This window comes from Cavia porcellus, unplaced genomic scaffold, assembly GCF_034190915.1.
Source record: "Cavia porcellus strain 051 isolate PalLab524CR breed Dunkin Hartley unplaced genomic scaffold, mCavPor4.1 scaffold_61, whole genome shotgun sequence".
Lineage (NCBI taxonomy): Eukaryota > Metazoa > Chordata > Mammalia > Rodentia > Caviidae > Cavia > Cavia porcellus.
In genome coordinates this window covers 119497-140376 of record NW_026947544.1, presented here as the reverse complement: position 1 = coordinate 140376, position 20880 = coordinate 119497, and the positions used below count along the sequence as shown (strand labels likewise).

The window sequence follows — 20880 nt, the reverse complement described above, 5'->3', positions numbered from 1 at the left end:
TTGACTTTCAACTTCATGATGGAAAATTTTCTGGTGTCCACGGACCTCTTCATTCACAGTTTGTATCGCATTATGCAATATCATTGCCATTGCCTTCCTACCAAGCAATATTCTAATCCTTTAATGCTCAACTTTATCTTTTTTCTTTAAAAAGAAAACAATTATTATCGTTATCATTATGACTAATTATGTTTTGATTTTTTTTTCCCCTTGCAGCAGTCAAAATCAGGAGCTCCGGCTTCCCAGGCCTTGCTGTGAGGCTTAGGTATATCCGGGATTCCTTTCTTTATGATTGATATTTGTAATTTTCTGACTTATTTTGGGCATAGGAGGTTCTTGTCGGATTTTGCAGAAGGCGAAATTAAGGTGTCGGTTCCTAGGGAAGGATTCAAAGCGGAACCCTGGAATAGAAATTTAGCAGCCTTGGTCAGCGAAAGGACATTCACTGTTACATACTCTGCAGTTGACAACTCGCAGTTGGTTGTAACCTTTGGCACTGTCTGCCAATTTTTGTTTTCTCCAGTGTGAGACTCTCTGCCTGGCTCCGATAACCCCGCATAATTCACAGCCAACAACCTGCTGTGAGGCGGGTCTGTACTGCTTCAGACCCAGTCATTGGCTGTGCCAACTAACACTCATCCTCATCTAGGGGCTCCTGGCCCCAGGGACACAGAGGCACCTCCGACCCGGAAGTGGCTGTGCGCAGATGACATCTCGCGAGACCTGTGAAGGCGCGTGGCCCGCCTCCCTATGAGCCTTGCTGGACGTTTGGTTCCTGCCCTGAGCTCTTCAAGCGCCATCTTGCTCCCTTGGCTAGGGCGCCCGGCTTGGAGTTGCTGTGTGTCTAAGGAAACGACTCAGCTGCACTTTCCCAGAGAAGGGTAGGTGAAGGCTGCAGCTTTTGGCCCCCAGGCTGCGGAGAGGAGGAAGCAGGAGAGTGGCTCTGGGGGTCTCCTTGGCTCTTGGGCGGGTGCCCGAGGAGCTGTGGTTGGTTCACAAGCGAGCAGCCTTTTGAGGCGGCCGGGAGCCTTAGGAGGGCCTGGAGCCCTGCCTGGCCGGGATGTCAGGCCACACCGTGCTGAGACAGCACTTCGGGTAGTGGGAGGTGAAGGGGATTCTGAAACCTAGTTTTGCCTTATCTGGTGTTCAGCAGTCTGACTTAGGGACGGCATAAGCGCAGGGACTGGAACAGCCCACGCCCCAGTCCCCACCCGCTCCGCTGCATTGGCACTTCCACCAACCCAGCTGGTGCCTCAGCCTGGGCCTCTTGCCTGCTGGCTCCTTCGCATAGTTTTCTTCGTATTTGTTTAGTGGCTTTTGCCCTGGGTATAAGCTTACCAATCGCATTTTTCTCTTCTAATTCTGAGAGGCCCTCACTACCTAGCTACTGGGACTGGGCGGAAAAAGTTACATCCTTCTGCCTCAGCCTCTCAGGTCCTGCAATTTTGGACTGCACTGCTGTTCCAGGCTAAATAACCCCAACGTTAAACTCCATTCCTTCCCACTTATAGGGATTTACAAGTTCGATCTGTCTCCAAGACTGTGCCAGTTCCAATGTTCTGCTTAGTTTCCTAGCAGGCCTCATTAAAGCTCTGGCAGTGTTTCTCCTCACAGTTTTCCTGGGAGAATCTGTTTGGGCTTCACTTCTCCTCAGGACTAACCTTCTTTGAGCTTTTCCTGTTAGACATCACTCTCTTTTCAGGTTTGTTTCCCTCACTGTTAGGAAAAGTAAGGAAAGCAGTGTATTTGTTCCTGGCCTTGCTGGCTTCATCTAGTTAACACATCTGTGCCTGTCTGTAGCATCTTCCATGAGAGACACACCTGTTTGTCCCCTAAGACAAGAAGCTTAATCTACTTTAAGATGCCTCTAGGGGAGTTTCTCCAGAGTGTGACATTACAGATAGTGTTTTGAATCCTTTTCCTCTCAGAAACATCCTAAGGCCTAGCATGTGTCAAATGTCACGGTCGAACCCAAATGCCTTCTATGAGAGAAAACCCTGTGAGTCAAACACTGTCCTTTAGAAACAGCTTCTCAACATGGGAAGTGGGGGTGAAGGGTCAGTTTTAGGGATTGGGTTTGGGGTTTTTTGTTTTGTTTTCCTTTGTTTAACTAAGTCATGCTGTGCAGCCTAGACTGGTCTCAAACTCATGATTGTCCTCCAGTTGGTGCTTAATCCTAGGGATTGAACCCAGAGTCTTTGTAGTTAGCTAAGCTACAGTCCTTTTCATGCATTCATTTGTACGTTCATTTATTTGTTTGTATATATTAATACAGAGTCTCATTAAAGTGCTAAGTAAGTTCCCCAACCAAAATCCTCCTGCCTCATCCTGTCAGGCTGCCAACAGCAGCTTTTATGTCAGACTTCTCCCCCATTCTCCCTTCACGTGAGTGCTTACCTCCATGTCCTCTAAGACCAGACATCAGGCAAGAGTTGTTTGGATACTCTGCCCTGAGAAATCTACCAGTCTGTCTCACCATTTCCCCCTCTGATTCTTTTAGGCCCTGTCAGTTCTAACAACTGTTACCAGAGATTCCTCACCACTTATATCTGGGGCCTATCTCTTATTATAAAAAGTCAGTGCTGAAAGGGGTTTGGTATCATTGATCAGAGAAGCCTGATCACTCTTTGACATCTAGATGGTGTCGGCTTACTGTTTGGGTCTTAATCTATCCTGTCTCAGTACTTTAGCATGTTGTTTACTCCCTTTTCTTTAAAGTAGGTGTGCTGTGTGCCTCACTGCTGGTGCTCCCTTTTCCTCACAGATGTCCAGCTTACTGCCTTCCAAGAAACGTAAAGTATCTGAACCTGATTCAGCAGCACTGGATTCTCCGCCCCCTATGTTGGACGAGTCCTCAGGACCAATGACTGTGAGTGTCTTCCTGGAGACTGCCAGGTGGGAGGGTAGAGTGGGTTTCTTATAAAAATCCCTCTGTTGAAGCCCCTATTATGTCTTTCTGAACCTGGTTCTCCCCCCCCCTTTGGTTTTGTCTGTTTCTCTCCCTAGGCAATACCAAAAAATAGTGACACAACCATAGATGAAGCTCTTTACTCCCGTCAGCTGTGAGTGGGGCCAGACCTGGGGATGAGAAGGAAGGAGGAAGCACAGAGTGGATAGGATGGGGTGGTTCAGGCTCTGACCCAGAAGTTTCCATCTGCAGGTATGTGTTGGGTCATGAGGCAATGAAACATCTCCAGAAATCCAGTGTGCTGATATCAGGTTTGCGGGGCCTGGGTGTGGAGATTGCTAAGAACATCATCCTTGGTGGTGTAAAGGCTGTCACACTCCACGATGAAGGCACTGCTCAGTGGTCTGACCTCTCTTCCCAGGTACCTGTCTGAGTCTTCTTGCTAAGATGCTAGCCTCCTTCATATGTGCATCTATTTCAGTCCTCTCTTGATGTGTTCTTTGTAGTACTATCTGCAAGAGGATGATATTGGTAAAAACCGAGCTGAGGTGTCACAACCCCGGCTTGCTGAACTCAACAGCTATGTACCTGTCAGCACCTACAGGGGACCCCTTGAGGAAGACTTCCTTAGTGGTTTCCAGGTACTTTGAAGCATCGCCCTGCTGGTGCCTAAATTTGTCAGGTAGTATCTGTTGGTCATGTGTTAAATGGGCTGGCCCTGTGGTCATGATTTTTGTGAGAGCCTAGGCTTAGGAATAGAATCAGGTGTGGGACTTGTCTTTGGTAGATTCATAGCCTTTCAGAAAGAAGAGTGCAGTAGTATACTTTGGTGTTGTAATTAGGAGCTCTGAAGTCTTGAACTAGATTGCCTGTGTGTTCTGTCTTTCTACATCATTGTGAAAAAGTCACTTAAGCAGCTCTGCCCTTACTTTTCCCGTTTGTAGAATAGCAACAGCAATAAGGTTGACCTTAGACTTTTTGAGCAACCTGACCTTTGACTGGCAAGTGGCATGGCATTGGTGGTATAGAGGTGTCTCTTACACAGCAGAGAAGAGCTAGAGAAGAGCTTTGGATGCTGCTTTCCCTTGGCTTCAAAGTGGACCCCGGTACTAGACAGAACTCTTGTTACAGAAGTAGAAACGTGTCTTCCTGAAGCCTTCTCCATTTTGTATTGCGTTAGGACCAGGAATTAAACCCAGCACCTTGCATTTGCCAGGCAGGCACTGTACAGAGAAGTGCATCCCTGGTCCTTTGTCCTGTTGAAGAATCAAGGAAATTTAAACCAACACTTCAGTTGTAGAGCAATTCAACTGTGGCTCTGTGGTAATTTTCTGGAAAGTTGGAACAAGTAGGTTCTTCATACGTAAAAGCAGACTTTGGCTGGAACAAAGTATTTCTATTAGTTTGTTTCTTGGAGAACAATTGGGTTGTAGACAGGCAGCTGAATTAATTAACCCATCTTCAGATTCTGTACTTCATTACCTCCTTATCCTTCTTAAGTATTGGAGATTGTTTTTTGTTTGTTTGGTCTTTGTTTTCTTCCTTTTTTTTTTTTTTTTTTTTTCATTTTTTTTAAACTGAGTTTTCCTTCTGAGTCTGACACCCTGGGAATTTTTAAATGTTTGTGAAAGAGGGCTGACTTATCACTGCTAGGATCTTCATTTCTTCATTCTGTCCTGGTGCCATCCCTCTCAGATTTTTCTGTTTCCTGTCCCTGTTCCCTTTGTGCCAGGTCACTCTAATGCCACTTCCTGTTTGCAGGTGGTGGTCCTTGCGAACACTCCTTTGCAGTGCCAGCTCCAGGTGGCTGAAGTGTGTCACAGTCGTGGAATCAAGCTGGTGGTAGCAGATACTCGGGGCCTATTTGGGTGAGTGAATCCCTCTTCTGTCCTCCTAAGACTTGCCAAACCCAGCCTAAGAGTCATACCACTCTTAGGCAACCAGATTGACAGATTTCTGTGTTCACTTTCTCTGCACTGCTGTGAACACCCTTTGCCACCCACCACTCATATCTCAGTTTGTTAGGCAAGCATTGGCTATATTTTGAAACCTGTGAGTGCCTGTGTACGTGGTCTTGCCCATCAGTTCTGTTGCCTCCCTGTATAGGCAGCTCTTCTGTGACTTTGGGGAGGAAATGCTTCTCAGGGATTCCACTGGGGAGCAACCACTAAGTGCGATGGTGTCTATGGTCACCAAGGTAAGCAGACCAGTGGTTGTAATAAATAGATGGGCAACAACTATCCTTGCCTCTTCCCTTCTGACAGTCTTACCTGATCTGTAAAACTCACCCCTTTTCCCACTAGGGCAACCCTGGAATTGTCACCTGTCTGGATGAAGCGCAGCACGGATTTGAGAGTGGTGATTTTGTCTCCTTCTCAGAAGTTCAGGGCATGAAGGAACTCAATGGCAGAGAGCCCATAGAGATCCAAGTGCTAGGTATACCAAGGCTGGGTTTGATGAGAAATGGCTGCCTAGAGCAGGTGGCAAGTTGCCCTTAGCTGTGGGGCAGTCCTAGAGGACAAGAAATGAAACATTTCTCTAGTCTGAAGCAAATTGGAAGCCAGAAGGGAGCCATGGTGTGTCTGGAACCTTTATGGAGGTTCAGTAGAGGCAGAGCCATGGGATCCCACTGATGAAAGTGTTGCAGGTAGAATTCTGTAGTGTAGTCTTTTCTGTTTGCTTATCTCAAAAAGTTGTTAATGATTACAGCTGTTTAGGTATTTGCTTTAAAATTTCTGTATCTTTACATTTCCAAAAGGATAACATTTCAGGACCTGTAGAGTGTGGTTATTTTGCTCTCTGAGTGATGGTTTACTTTCATGTGCATACGTGCTTGATAGTCAGGGGTTTTAGCATTGCTCTGTTTGCTGTTGAGTTTTGCTTTTATATGTGTCCTTTCTCAATTTGTGTTACTTGCTTTGCTGATGACAGTTATAAAAGATTTCCTGAAGAAGAGACATTGATGGCTACATGTCACAAATTCCAATGTCCCTCCTTTTTCCCTGTACACCCCAAATTACATGATGTAATTTTCTATCACCTTGAAGACGCTCTTTAACATTTTCTCTATTGTGCACCTGCTGCTAATTCTTTCAGCTCTTCTGAGTGTAACTTGTATTTCTGCTGGCTGCCTTTTGAAAGAATTTTTCTGAGTCTGGAATTGAGTGTTGAATGAAGAGGGCAGTAGCTTGAACCCAGGAGGTTCTCCAGGGCTGGTGGATAGCCCACAGTTGCATGTCAGGCTTGAGCTAGCTTTGGGGCAGGAGGCAGAAGAGGGATGATTTCTGATCTCACCAGTGCTTAGGAAGAGACCTCTAATGACTGATCTAGGAAAAGGTGGCTTTTCCTTGGTTTGCTGGTACTGTTGATCTTTGGCAGGTATGATGTGGGAGGGATATTACATGGAACTACAGGTTCTCCCTCCAACTCACTATTTTATTTAATCTTCCAGGTCCCTATACATTTAGTATCTGTGATACCTCCAGCTTCTCTGATTACATCTGTGGAGGCATCGTTAGTCAAGTGAAACTATCTAAGAAAATTAGTTTTGTGAGTAAAGCCAGTGGGGTAATGGGAGGATCAACTGCAGGGTGTTTTCCACATTTCTAGTTTTTGTTTTAGTTGAGATGTGTTGTTTTGTTGGTTTGGTTTTGCTTTTTTTTAACCTGTGTTGTTCCTGTCCCACTTTCTACAGAAACCCTTAGTAGCCTCACTGGCAGAGCCGGACTTTGTGATAACAGACTTTGCTAAGTATTCCCACCCTGCACACCTGCACATTGGCTTCCAAGCCCTACATGAATTCTGTGTTCAGAACAGCAGGCAACCTAGACCTCATAATAAGGTAAGAGAGTGGTTGAGACATCCAGAATTCTTGGTCTGAGACATTGTCTTCCCTGTTCATCGAGCTCTTCTTTTCTCATTACATCCCTTCCCTTCCTTCTGTAGTGTTCTAACAAGTTCTCTCTGGGTTTCTTTGGCCCACCAGGAGGATGCAGAAAAAGTGGTAGCCCTAGCACAAGCTGTGAATGCTGGAGCCTTGCCTTCTGTCCGGCAGGACATCCTGGATGAAGACCTCATTCGGAAGTTGGCCTATGTGGCTGCTGGTGATCTTGCACCAATTAATGCTTTTATTGGAGGCCTGGCTGCACAGGAGGTCATGAAGGTCAGGTTGGGTTAGGCAGAGCAAAACTTGTGTAGTCCGGGTGTCTTTCTGACTCCATCACTTGCTAATCTGTATCGGCCTTGGTTACCTGCTGACACTCTGCTTTCCCCAGGCCTGTTCAGGGAAGTTCATGCCCATCAGGCAGTGGCTGTACTTTGATGCTCTTGAGTGTCTCCCTGAAGACCAGGAAGGCTCCATGGAAGATAAATGTGTCCCCGTACGTAAGCAGGGCTGTGGAAAAGCACTATTTGGGATGTGTGTGACATCTCTGTAACCTCTTTCTTCCCGTGATACAGCGCCAGAACCGTTATGATGGACAAGTAGCTGTGTTTGGCACAGACCTGCAGGAGCAGCTGGGCGAGCAGAAGTACTTTCTGGTGAATGACACACTTGGACACTCACTATCTTCATCTTCCCGGTGCATGGCTTCCACTTCCAGAATCTCTTTCTGATATTGAGAGGAACGTCTTGATCTTTAAACTCTGGTCCCATCCCCTTTCCTCTTTTTGTTGATTGAGAAGAGCCTGATACCTCCTTGGCTTTCTTGTCTGGTGCCGCCTCCTTCAGGTGACCATAGCTTTAATGGCTCTCTGACCTGACTTGCATGAGACATGAGGTCCTTTAGGTCTTTCTTACTGTCTGTAGTGGAAGTGAGGAGTGGTGGGTAATCTCACACTACCTTCATTCTCTCTGACCAGATTTCTCTTTCCTGGCTTCCAGGTGGGCGCAGGGGCTATTGGCTGTGAACTGCTCAAGAACTTCGCCATGATTGGACTAGGCTGTGGGGAGCATGGCGAGATCACAGTTACTGACATGGATACCATTGAGAAGTCCAATCTGAACCGACAGTTTCTATTCAGATCCTGGGATGTCACAGTGAGTGGGGCAGGGCATGGATTTGTCTCTCTTCCTTCATAAACTTCTTGTTTCAGAACTTGATGACTTAGGTATGTTTGCTTCTTCATAACTGTCTTGCACATCATTTGTAAATTTTTAAGCCTGTTTCTTACTTCTTTTAGCTCATTTGTTAGCATTCATTCAGTAGCTCAACAAAAGTGTATTGAGTACGTCTTTGGTCTTATATTTGGCCCAGCTGTTTTCCCCAACTCTTATTTCTTTGAGTTTTTTTTTTTTTTTTTCAACACCAGTTTACAAATATGAAACTGGACGGTTAAAACATTTCTGAGAGTCTTCTGTGAAGATAAATGTTGCTTATCTTCTTGACTCACTTCATACTTCACATTCTATGTGCCAGACATTTGAAGTGCCAGGTGTGTTAGGAAAAATGTGTGTTAAAGGGAAAATACTCAGAATCCTTTCTCGTGTCCTCTGGATGAGTCTGTATTACAGAGTCATCAAGATTATATTTATTTTAAGACTGTAAGACTTCCTTACATGATTACTTTTTCATGTGAGTGGAATTTTCATGGCAGGAAGATTTTCTTAATTCAAAGAGAAAGTATTTTCCAAATATAGAAAATGATGAAAGGAGAACTTGGGTTGTTTAAAGATCCAATGAAAAGGAAAATTAAGGGAGCCCTTGTATTAATCTAGATATGAAATCACAATTTCAAAGTTAAACTAAACTTTAAATGTCTGAGCTTGGTCCACTGTGTGTTTAATTTTGAACTATCAGTAGGTGTAATACATACTTGCCTGTTGTGGTTGCACTGTCATAGAAATCCCAGGACTGGTACGCCGAGGCAGGAGAATTGCCTGAAGTTCAAGGCTACATAGTGTTGGCTACATAGTGCATTCACAACCTGCCTGAACTACATAGTGAGATTATACATTAGTTAATGAATGAATGTAGAAAACAGAACTCTTAAAATTTGTTTTGTGATGCTCAATATTCCTTGCAATCCTTTTAAGAAAACATACAGAATAAAATGGATAGATAGTGTGTCTGTATTTATGAGGCTATGTCCTTTCAAGGGTGCTTCATAAGCCTTTGAGTGCTATGTGATTCTTACAAAAATTCTGTTTTGGGATTGTTTTTCATAATATTGTTTATGGTTCATGCATTATGTGCAATGGGTTTTGAAACTGGCTACTTTGCCGATTTTCAGTTCAAATTAATATGAGAAATAATGACAGCTGTGACATAACAAACATCAAGTGAAAGTGGTAAGGACATCTGTGATAAACAGTGAACAAAAGATAGAATTAAGGTTAGCACACGATAATGAAAACAAGATATAGGGCAAATGAGAGTGCCAGCTCTTTCCCTTCTAGAAATCTTCCCAAAAGAGTGAAGAGATATCATAGTACAGTGATAAGTACATATTCCTGATTTATGACATCACAGATCAAAATAGCTAAATCTTGGAAGTAGCCCTTATGTCCATTAATCAAGAAGGAGAGAAAATATGTATATGGGTGATAGTACTCTGTTCTTCTTTTGAGAAGGATAACCTTGAGTCCTTTGTAAACAAGGTATTCATGTTGAGACTATTGTATTAGGTGCAATGAATCAAACCTACAAGCTTGGCATATTTTACTCATGAGAAATCTGAAATAATGAGAATCTAAGTTGAGAGGGAAACATCTTTCTCAAATGGAAAGGGGACAAGAGATGGAGAGGGGAGGAGCAGAAATTTGAAGGATGAAAAGAGGCTTGAGACAATGTGCTCTGTGCATATACCAGCTTGCCACAAGAAAGTTAACACACTATAGACGTACGCTAAAAGAGAGGAAGAAACAACAGTGCCATAGATCATTTTCAGTGTGGAAGGGAACCAGGAGAAGTGAAGAAGGAGCAGAAGTGGACATGAAAAGAATTAACACGTCACATAAAATGGCAACTACCCACAGTATATTTGTCCAGTATGTTTTAAATGTGAACTAAAAAAAAAAGGAAGACAAAATGAGATGAGGGAAACTTGATTGGGTGGAAAGGAAAAGAAGGGGAATAGTAAATGTAAGATACGATAAGTATGGGCCTTACTCCATTAGCTGATTGTAAACATATATATTGGAAACGTGCAAATGAAAGGAAATCTTCCAAAATGAAATCAAGTGCAATAGAGGATACCTTAATGTAGATACAGAAAGCCTCTTTGGGAAATGGCATTTCTTGAAAGAACTGAAGAACATAATAATAAGAAGTCATCTGAGAGAACACTATACCAAACAAATTCAAGTAGAGCCTGGGCATAACTGTGAGGCTATAAATGGTTTACGATGAGAGAGGGAAGTTCTATGGAAGAGGCTTTTACCTCTGCAGAAGTGTGAGTCAGTGGAGGCTTTTGACAAGTGGAATGTGACTTGGGATTAGAAAGACTGTTTATCCTCATGGTAGCACATTGGTTTGTTTGATTTGGTTGAATTTATTCCAGCTCTGGGCTCCTTAAGCCGAAAACCCTAAGTGTTGGGGAGATAAATGTGTGTTACTTTCATTTTATTGGAGGCCGTTGGTTTATTTTGTATCAAATATCTGCCCCATTTGTCACACCCTCAGCCCTGTAGGGTAGGCACAGATTGTCCCTTGTGCTGAGCTGAGATTTGCTAACTCAGTGCCTATGCCTGGCCTACCATTAGATAAATTAATTCTCAGGATAGCTCTGTAAAGACGTTCTGGACTGTGTGTATGGGAAGTTGCTCTGTTTCCTTATTTCTACCCAGAAATCAAAGTCTGAGAGAGCTGCTGCGGCAGTGCGTCAAATAAACCCGCATATCAGGGTGATAAGCCACCAGAATCGTGTGGGCCCTGATACAGAACACATCTATACTGATGACTTCTTCCAAAACCTGGATGGTGTGGCCAATGCACTGGACAATGTGGATGCCCGTGAGTTTTGATGGTGGTGGGAACAGTGGCAGAATTGGGGAGGTTGTCTTCTTGCTGCGTGTCCTAATGTGTCTTTTCAGCTCTCATGTCATGCCCCTTCCCTCTCTGAAGGCATGTATGTGGACCAGCGCTGTGTATTGTATCGTAAGCCTCTGCTGGAATCAGGCACCCAGGGCACCAAAGGCAGCGTGCAGGTGGTTATTCCTTTTCTGACAGAGTCCTACAGGTCTAGCTATGACCCACCTGAGAAGTCGATCCCTATCTGCACACTGAGGAACTTCCCCAATGTCATCGAGCACACCCTGCAGGTAATCAGCCTTGGGAGGGGGAATAAAGAGCTAGGCATCTAAGCAGCCCTTGTTTATCATTGAGGAACTGCAGCATCTATCACAACATGTCTATGTCCAGCCTCATTCCCTTTCTTCATACTAAGCAGCCTAGAATCTGAAAATTATTTTTTTTAACTTTGCAACATTGATGTTTGAAGTATAATGAATGTAAGTCAGCATGTGTATCTGAAATGTAAAAGCATATCTCTGGGTAAAAATCTTTTTGATTTGCTAAGATTCCTCCCACTGTTTCTTAAACAAGCAAACAAACAAAAGTCATCTGTTAGCTGGGTGCAGTGTGATACAATTGCAAGGATTATCAGTGTTTTGGAAACCTGTGGTAGGAAGACCACACATTTAAGTCCAGCGTAGGTAATCTATGAACTTGGAGGATCTTAGACTCAGAGTTCAAAACAAAACAAAAACAGAAACAAAAGCAAAATAGGGGCCGGTGGAGCAGCCCAGTGTAACTCAGTGTGAAGATTCTGAGTTAAAACAAAACTATGTCCCCTGCATCACCGCCAATAATCACCTCAAAAAATCTAAACCTTACCTTTAAATTTAAGGGCACAGTTTAACTTCCTGTAAACTGTTTCCCAAGCTGTGTTATAACATGTTAGGACCCATGATTCTTAGGTCTCACTCTCCGGAGGCTCTGATTTGATTTGTTACTTGCTGTCATTGGCATGAATGCCCGTCCACTTGACTGTGCTACACCAGGCAGTGATAGTGGCATTGGGTAGTTAACATTTAAACTTAACTGTTTATTGGGATAGTACCCATTTGTGTAAAGCATATTCATGGTGTCCATTACATAGCACAGTGTATATCACATAGCTGGACAAAATGAATACTTCTGGAACCTGGAACCCAGAAGCTAACTGTAATTCTACTGTTCTTGCAACTCAGAAATAACCTTCTGCTTTCACTAGAATTCTCAGTTCTTTAGTGATATGTTAAAGGGATTTGAAGGAGGGAAGGAATAACTGCAGTTCCATTTCTAACCCTTTTTTTCCAAGGTTCCAGGGTGTATGTTCATGTTAATGGATGCATCCTTGTATGCATGTCGGGGTGTAGTAAGTGTGCATATAAATTTTTTTCTATGCTGTTAACCCTCTACCTGCCATGCAGGTAAGCTCAGGAGAAAAAGTCTTAACAGATTTACCATGGATTTGTGTTTCCTATCTCTATGCGTCATGCCTTGTCTATGACGGTAGTTACTTCTTGCTGCAGTGCTACTCTAAAGAAGTACCTAACATTGAATAGGCAGTTGGAACTGCTATAAACTTTGCGAATACGTTTATGTGCAAATTCTTTGCTAGCAGTTCCAAGAGGTGGCAATACTACTTTTGCCATGTGTATTTTAAAAGCATTAGCTGGATAACACTATTGCAGACATAGACATAGGGAAGGAATTTCTGAACAGAAGTCCAGGGATTCAACAAACAGGATCATACCAAATTTAAAAGCTCCTATACAGCAGAGGACACAACCTCCAGAGTGAAGTGACAACTTAGTGAATGGGAAAAGACATATTGCCAGGTAGTCCTTAGAAGACTAAGATCAAGAAAATGTAATGACCTCAAAAAAAAAAAGACCAGAATATAGACAATCAGAACATAAGTGCCTGCCTGGCAAGCACAAGGTTGTGAGTTTGATCCCTGGTACCAAAAGAAAAAAAAAAAAAAGCAAAACATATGGGCAATCACAATGAATACATGCTTCTTAGAAGTAGTACAAATGATCAGTAAATAATGAAACAGTACTTAGTCATCATCAGAGAAATGCAAATTAAAAGTTCACTGAGATTTGATCTGAGGTGGCTATCATCAAAACATTTATTAAATTCTAGTAAAGATTTTGGGAAAAAGCAACTATTTTCTTTGGTTGCAGTGGAAATCAGTATGGTGAGTCAGATGTACAAAATGTAATTTTATTTTGACACAGCTATACCCATTCTAGCTTTCTTCTCCAAATAGTGAAAAACCATCCTGTTACCTAGGGACATGAATACCCATATTTCTAGTGGTTATAGTAACTGGGTAGACCTTGGAACAGTTTGTGTCATAAACAGACAAGTGATAAGGAAACTGTGATATTTGTACCCAGTGCAGTAGCCTGCTGTGGTAAAGAGAGGTAAATTGTAGTTATTTGTATTCAGAAGTAAGTTGAGAACAGAACATCAATCGAAATAAGCCTGAAACACAAGATTTAACATCCCGTGGTATCTCTTATATGACAAACACATTTATGAGTGTGTGTATATGATTACTGAATTACACAATTTTACTCAAATGTACAAAATAGAAGATAATTAAATAGGCAAAAGTTCAAATTCCTACCCCATGTTGTTTCAAAATCTATTTTAGTATAAGATAATTTGTTTCTTTTATGCCACTGATTAATATTATTTGTTGAAGAAAATATTACTAGTTTATTTGTGGAAGCATTTTTGCTGTATTTATGACACTTTGAATAATTTTTAAAATTTTTTTGATTTTTTTTTTTTTTTTGTGAAAGAGCTAGAATTCAAACGTGCGTTTCTAGATGCCCCAGAATACTTGACAGTTTAGCTTTCAGAGTATAAAAATAAAACAGTTTTTCACACAGTTCCAAGTTTTAGCACAGGGATTCTTACTTTTAGATGTCAAATTTTAAAAATTGGATTGAACCTCGTTTGCAGTGATACACGTATGCAAGTGTTCACACACAGATACATATTTGTGTTATGACTGCAGATCAAGGTTTTTGATTTTTAAATTGGAGATGAAAAGTTGGGGAAATTTGAAGACTCAATTTTGAGAGATTTTGATTTTTCTCTTCAAGCATCAGTTCTTGTCTTACTGGTGAGCTTTGTGTCTCTGCCTTTGTCTGTCTCACTGTGTGTGTCGCTATCTGTGTCTTACACAGAGTACTTGGGACTGAACCCAGGATCTACACACTGAGCTACCTCCCCAGGCCCTTTTGTTGATTAAATATTGCCCTCCTTGGTTTGTTTGCTCTTTTTCCAGTGGGCTCGGGATGAGTTTGAAGGCCTCTTTAAACAACCAGCAGAAAATGCCAACCAGTATCTCACGTAAGTGTCTCACACACTTTCCTACCCTACCTACCTGCCAGGATATGCTGTTTGTGTTCTTTCCCCTGAAGCGCTCAGCACCAGGCCAGGCTTTCAAGCTTTAGCAGCTTCCTGCATGCATGAGCCTCTTAGCATGTGGCGGGTGTGAGTATGGTAGGAGTAGCTTCCCATAGGACAAGAAGGCTGGACTGTAGCCTGCCTCTGAGCCTGTGAAGTAATCTAGCTGTTTACTTCCTCCAATTCCTGTTAGGGACCCCAAGTTCATGGACCGGGCACTGGGGCTAGCTGGCACCCAGTGTTTGGAGGTCCTGGAAGCTGTGCAGCGCAGCCTGGTGCAGCAGCGACCACACACCTGGGTTGACTGTGTGACCTGGGCCTACCACCACTGGCACACAAAATATTCTGACGACATCCAGCAGCTGCTGCACAATTTTCCTCCCAACCAGGTATTGCACTTTTCCTCTTTTTATTATTCTGTCCTTTAGGCAAGAGTTTATTTTCAACCACTGGGAATTTTATTGATGCTTTCACCATGGCTTCTGCTACATAGTCTTGTTGTCAGAGGCACCCTAAGATCATACTTGCTTCTTCGGCCATTGTTTTCTGCAGACATCTATTTTTATCCCATTTCCCATTTCTCAAACTAAGGTCTTTGACTGTTCCTCTCCTATGGTGTGGGTTCAGTGGTACTGATTTGCAATGAGAGCTATACATACGAACATCAGAGCAGACAGTTTTGGACTTTAGAGTGCACTTAACTGGTGTGGATTCATGTTCCACCTCCCATTTAACATTAGGACAAGTGATGTATGTTGTTTCTGTACCACAGTAGTAATAGGTAGAGCTGGATTAGTGATGTGTTAGAGGAGTTGTATGAGGACTTGTTTGCAAACATTTATAGTCAAGTAATAAAGACACTACTGATAAAACTATAAATGTTAACTTGCTCTGTGTTTGGCACAAAGTGAATTTGGGAGGCTAAGCTGCAAATATGAAGACAGACTTCCCCAGACCTGTTCTTTCCCTCCTAGCTCACAAGTTCAGGAGCACTGTTCTGGTCTGGGCCCAAACGCTGTCCACACCCACTGACCTTTGATGTAAACAATGTAAGTCTTTTTCCTGGGGTTTCCTGGGTAGGTGAGAACTGAGTGAAGACCCCCATGCCCCAGGTGGATATTCTCAGTTTTCCATGACCTGCCTTCTTCCAGTCTCTGCACCTGGACTATGTGATGGCTGCTGCCAACCTGTTTGCCCAGATGTATGGACTGACAGGGTCTCAGGACCGATCTTCCCTAGTCACACTTCTGCAGTCCCTTCCGGTCCCCAGATTTACTCCCAAGTCGGGTGTGAAGATCCATGATTCTGACGAGGAGCTGCAGGACAGCAGTGCTTCTTTTGGTGAGGGCATTTGACTGTTTGGTCAGGAGTCACTGCTCTGCCTGTCCTCTGCCCAGCCAGGCTTCCACTTTCATTAGTCTGCTGCTGGCCAGCCTGTGTGACCGCAGGCCTGTGTGCCTGACGTTCACCTGCACACCATGCTTTGAGCCTCTGCCATCTTCCATGTCAAATGTGAGAGTGAGTGAGACAAATACTGTCACTTGTTTCTTGTTTCTTCTGTAGATAAAAGGATAATTGTAAATCCCTTTTCCTGTGTTTTCCTGATTTCTCTCCTTTTGTCTGTTTCTTTAAGATATGTTTAGCTGATGGAAAGAGAAGTATAGTTTCCGAGTGTGGTCTTTCCCTCTGCTACTTTGCCTTTTCTGTCTCCCCATTTCTCCCCTTTCTCCACCCTGGTATCTCCTCAGACTTTCTCTGGCTTGCAATTTCCCTCTGGTTAGGTGTCTCATGTTCTATATGTTTCTTCATGTCTTCTCTCTGTCTCTTCCTGATTTTCTTGTTCTCTGAGTATTTGTATTTCCTACCTTAAGGTATTTTGTTTTCTAGTGATTTCATCATGTTATGCTATGTATGTCTTCAGGTGTCTCCACTTCATAACATGTGTCATCCATCACACATATCGGTATCTTTTCACCTGTCCACTTCTGTCCTTTTCTTCTAAATTTGAATCCAGGTATCATATTGTGTAATTTTTTCCAGTGAATTTTCCTGCAGTTCCTGTCAATATTTACTTCTCCGCTAGCGTCTCAGTCTTATGTTTACTGCCTTGTCCTGTCATTCTTGTGTCATGAAATTATTCTTCCTTTTCTCCTTGCCAGTCTTTTTAAGTTTTATTTGTTTGTGTATATTGTGGCACTGAGGATGAACCTCAGGACTTTGTAGATGCTGGAGAGGTCCTCTGCCGCTAGCTGCATCCCTATTCCTCATTCTCTTCTGTATCTCCTTTCTTTCTGTTCTTTAAAGTTGTGGTTAGAACACCTCATATTTGCCATCTTGGCTGCAGCTGTATGTTCTTTTCAGTGATACTGTTGATTGACATTGTTGTGCAGTCTTTGTCTTTCTCATCTGCACACCTAAACATGTGGACTGGAGTGTGACTTGGTGGTTGTGCTTGCCTAGCATGCTTGACCTCCTATGTCCCAACCCCAACATAACAAAACAATAGGGTAAAACTGCCCATTTAATACATTCTCCCCATCTTTCTCTCACCACGATCTCTGGAAGCTATCATCTACTTTTCGTGAGTTTGGTTATTCCATGACGTATATGTGGGAAAAAACACTGTTTACATTTTTGCATTTGTGTTATTTCTCATAGCATATTGTCCTCATTTGTATGTGGATACACACACAGACACACACACACAGCTCAGTCCCTGTAAGGTTTATATTTTATGGTATACTTAACTGTATTTTCCATTTAAGGCTAATGACACTGCATTGTGTGTATATGGTATGCTTTATCTATTTGATGATGGATGTTTCAATTGCTTCTGCCTACTGGTTACTGTGTTTACAGTACGTTGACTCTTAATATTTTTACCTGTTTTGTCAGTATCCTCAGAGTTAGTGTCACTGTATTCCTCACTCCTAGATATCATGTGCTTTTCCATTGATCTTCTGCAACTCATTCCTGTGATGCCAGTCCTCTTGATATCCTTTATGATTGTGGAACTTTCTGCTGCACTGTGCGCTCTTGATTTTTACCTCAGATTCTTGCTTTTACTTTGAGATTAGCAACGCTAGTGGTGTACTTTCTTGTCTTGTAGATGACAGCCACCTGCAGGTAGTGAAGGGGACACTTCCCAGTCCAGCCAGTCTCTCTGGGTTCAAGATGCACCCCATCGACTTTGAGAAGGTGTTGAAATGGGTGGTGGGATGAGGTGCACGGGTGGATTGACAGCAGTTTAATCTTTGGCCTTTGTCAGGTTTACAGGTCTTCCATGGAGTCTAGTCATTTTGTACATTTTGGGCAAATTGACACTTAATGTGCATGGAATATTTATGGGTCCCCAGTAAGTAAAGAAAGTTTTCTTAAGTGGACCCTCTCTGCATTAGCATTTCTTCCTCCTGCTCCCAACAGGATGATGACAGCAACTTCCATATGGATTTCATCGTAGCTGCATCCAACCTTCGAGCAGAGAACTATGACATTTCTCCTGCAGACCGTCATAAGGTGCTGTTAGTCACAATCCTACCTTCCACCCTTTCCCAAGCTTCAGTTCCCCACATTTAGCCTCTTCTGCATGCCCTGCCCACTTTAACAATGATCATTCCTGTTCATTTCCTAACTTTCAGAGCAAGATGATTGCAGGGAAGATCATCCCAGCCATTGCGACGACAACAGCAGCTATCGTTGGCCTTGTGTGTCTGGAGCTGTACAAAGTGGTACAGGGACACCAAAAGCTTCAGTCCTATAGGAACAGTTTCATCAACTTGGCACTGCCTCTCTTCATCTTCTCTGAGCCCCTTGCACCACCTCGTCACCAGGTAGAGGGGCTGCATGGTTAGAAACTTTATGTGAGCCTGTGTGCCTGGATATCATTCAATGGAAAACCCTCCCCAGTCCTCCTCATAGCTGGTATGACTTTCAGTAGTGTAGTACCTATACATTTGTGTATACTTGTTGTTGTGTATCCTTTGTTGTTCTTTGTGTGGAGCTGGGCGAAGTATAAGTCCAGGTAGAATGTTCACAAGGAAAGAGAGGGCCTGTGTGTATAAGAGACTAAATGGAAGAGTGATGTGGAAGAGAAGTGAGTGGACGTTTCCCATTTCTCATAATTGTGTGGTCTTGGGTGATTGCAAGTATTTCTTCTGCCTGTTCACAGCATGATTTGAACAGGGATTTGAACAGCAGAGGCCTGCACACTGTCTGAACTTAGAGCAGTTGTTGTATCGCCTGTCCCATTCTCCTTTTCATCCCTCAGTACTATCACCGAGTATGGACATTGTGGGATTGCTTTGTGGTACAGGGACGGCAGCCTAATGGTGAGGAGATGACCCTCAAGCAGTTCCTAGATTACTTTAAGGTAAGGCTCTTTTGTCCTTCATTCAAGTCATCTGGAGATGGCAGTTGTGCAGATAACTACATGTTGATCTCATTTATGTTTACTGTTGTTCTCTTTCTCATTCTTTGCAGACAGAGCATAGATTGGAGGTGACTATGCTGTCACAGGGTGTGTCTATGCTCTATTCCTTCTTTATGCCAGCAGCCAAGCTCAAGGAACGGTTGGAACAGCCGTGAGTTGGTGGCTTTGTGGGTAGGAGGGGCTTCCTGTGGGATGCTCAACTTGTAGTTTCATCATTGCAAGCTCACTGCCCTTTCCTTCTATGCTGTGACTTGTCCCAATGTTGCTTTGAGCTCTCGTAACTGCTTCTTGCCCCAGGATGACAGAGATTGTGAGCTGTGTTTCAAAGCGAAAACTGGGCCACCATGTTCGCACCCTGGTGTTGGAGCTATGTTGCAGCGACGTAAATGGAGACGATGTTGAAGTTCCCTATGTACGCTACATCATCCGCTGACCCCAGGATACCCTTTTTACCCTCTTCTCTTTCATTTCAGTTTCCTTCCATATCCCTTCTAACTGTGATAAAACCTAAGCCTGCCTGGGAATGTTAGCCCTGCCTTGTTTTTAAATATGTTTTGACTGCTTCTTTCTACTTTGGAGTTGAAAGTTATAATAAAGAGTTGCCCAGATGTGGTGTGCTTTTTTTTGGAACAGACCTAGTACTCTGTACATTGTAAGAAGAAGTGAACTCTTGTACTTCATGAGGCAGTAGTCAGTCCAAAGGACCGAGCCTCAACCCAGCTGCATGGAAATTACTCCAAACCTAAAGTCATAGGACCATGACAGTTAAATGTAACTGTTGTCATATATTTAGTGTATAGTAACTTATCTCTTATTTTTGTCTCTGCTTAGTGCAGAACAGATCAGAGCTGCATACAGCATATTTACTATTGCCCCACATAATCAAAAGTCTATGCAAAGGTTTTTCCCACCAGTTATGCTTGCACTTATCAGCTATATAAATTTTGAAAGACAGGTTCTCCCTACGTGATTTGTTGGGTTTGAACCATGCATCTGGTAAAATTTTATAATGTGAATTATGTCTCAAACGTTTTTTTTTCACTGAGATTGCTCGTGTGTCAAAGGAGACAAAGGGTAGTTAGGAATAAATGTCTTTCATCTCTGTGAACTGTTTTTTACTTGGCACATTCCCTTGCATGTACTGTTTTAAATGTCTCACTGTCATGACATCCTTGTTTGCATCTCAGCACTATTGATGAGTTTAATCCTTGACCAAGCCTTTACAAGCCTGGTTCCATAGTGTAGGGAATATACAAAGCTTTGTTGGAATGAGCTGCACCATCTTAAAATGTTTACCAAAGAAACAATTTTCTCAAAGAAGTTGCAGAAAATCAAGTGCCTTTCACACTCCACCCATCCTTCCTCCAAGACTGCCTGATTTCTACTTCAGATCGTTAGGCCTCCTACCATCCAAAAGAGTGCTTGTGAGAGAAAGGTTTGCCAGAATTGGCCGGTTCAGGAGGCAAAGGAGTTTCACTACTAGTCCCACAAGCATCTTCTCTTTATTCTTATCTGAACTCTTTAGGCAGCTGAATCACAGATTTTTTATTTGTTTTTTGCACATGTTTTGTAGCATATGATATATTCCTTGTGGGGAATTGTTTCACGTACATGACACATCTTAATATCTCCTGCTCCCCATCACCACCCTGACAACCCAGGTCCTAATACAAGATGGGCAAGTGATATAGGCTGAGCTGCATGAGAGAATTGCACATACCTTTCAAATATTTTCACATTTATACTTAGCTGCCTTATTTATTAGCTTCTGATTACCCATAGATTCCACTTGAAACTCTATACTGATGGCACTAACTTGACTTGTGAGACACAAGTATGAGCAACATCAAGTTGAAAAATGCTTCACTCTGATCTGGATTTCATCAGAGGTTGTCATGATCCATTCTATGCATAGCTCTTGGCCCACTATGGCTACTCATTCATGCATATCTTACTGACCCTAGTATTCTTCGGCTTCTTTGGGTGACCATTCGTATGTCTTTCTTCTCAATAGGACTGGAAGACATTTGAGCACAAACTGATATTAGTGGTGTTGCTAGCTAACAAATGGGAAGATTTTCCTACCACAAGACTTCATTCCCTGGAGAATCCCAAAGAGCTGCTCTCCA

The 20880-nt window shown here is 42.9% G+C and overlaps 1 protein-coding gene across 3 annotated transcripts; it reads left to right on the top strand.

Annotated features, from left to right (window-relative positions):
• Nucleotides 1-755: 755 nt before the first annotated feature.
• LOC134475099 (ubiquitin-like modifier-activating enzyme 1) lies at nucleotides 756-19359 on the top strand. 3 transcript variants are annotated; one of them, XM_063244457.1, is made up of 26 exons: nucleotides 756-881; nucleotides 2765-2869; nucleotides 3007-3062; nucleotides 3161-3329; nucleotides 3415-3549; nucleotides 4670-4776; nucleotides 5015-5105; nucleotides 5212-5344; nucleotides 6360-6457; nucleotides 6603-6749; nucleotides 6894-7070; nucleotides 7183-7287; nucleotides 7367-7447; nucleotides 7791-7946; nucleotides 10695-10860; nucleotides 10972-11168; nucleotides 14201-14265; nucleotides 14516-14711; nucleotides 15297-15371; nucleotides 15474-15663; nucleotides 17432-17520; nucleotides 17746-17838; nucleotides 17961-18152; nucleotides 18590-18691; nucleotides 18802-18902; nucleotides 19049-19359. In XM_063244457.1, the coding sequence occupies exons 2-26, from the start codon at nucleotides 2765-2767 to the stop codon at nucleotides 19182-19184; spliced, it is 3162 nt and encodes a 1053-aa protein (XP_063100527.1). In that variant the 5' UTR covers nucleotides 756-881; the 3' UTR covers nucleotides 19185-19359. The 3 variants fall into 3 exon arrangements, with proteins under 3 accessions (XP_063100527.1, XP_063100528.1, XP_063100529.1); XM_063244458.1 differs by lacking the exon at nucleotides 3415-3549 and having other exon boundaries at nucleotides 791-881; XM_063244459.1 differs by lacking the exons at nucleotides 3007-3062; nucleotides 3161-3329; nucleotides 3415-3549 and having other exon boundaries at nucleotides 794-881.
• The last annotated feature ends 1521 nt before the right edge of the window (nucleotides 19360-20880 follow it).

Coding starts and splice junctions, on each gene's coding strand:
- LOC134475099 (XM_063244457.1), top strand. CDS start 2,765: ATGTCCAGCTTACTGCCTTCCAAGAAACGTAAAGTATCTGAACCTGAT. Junction 5,106..5,211: donor TGGTGTCTATGGTCACCAAG/GTAAGCAGACCA, acceptor TTTTCCCACTAG/GGCAACCCTGGAATTGTCAC. Junction 11,169..14,200: donor TCATCGAGCACACCCTGCAG/GTAATCAGCCTT, acceptor CTCTTTTTCCAG/TGGGCTCGGGATGAGTTTGA.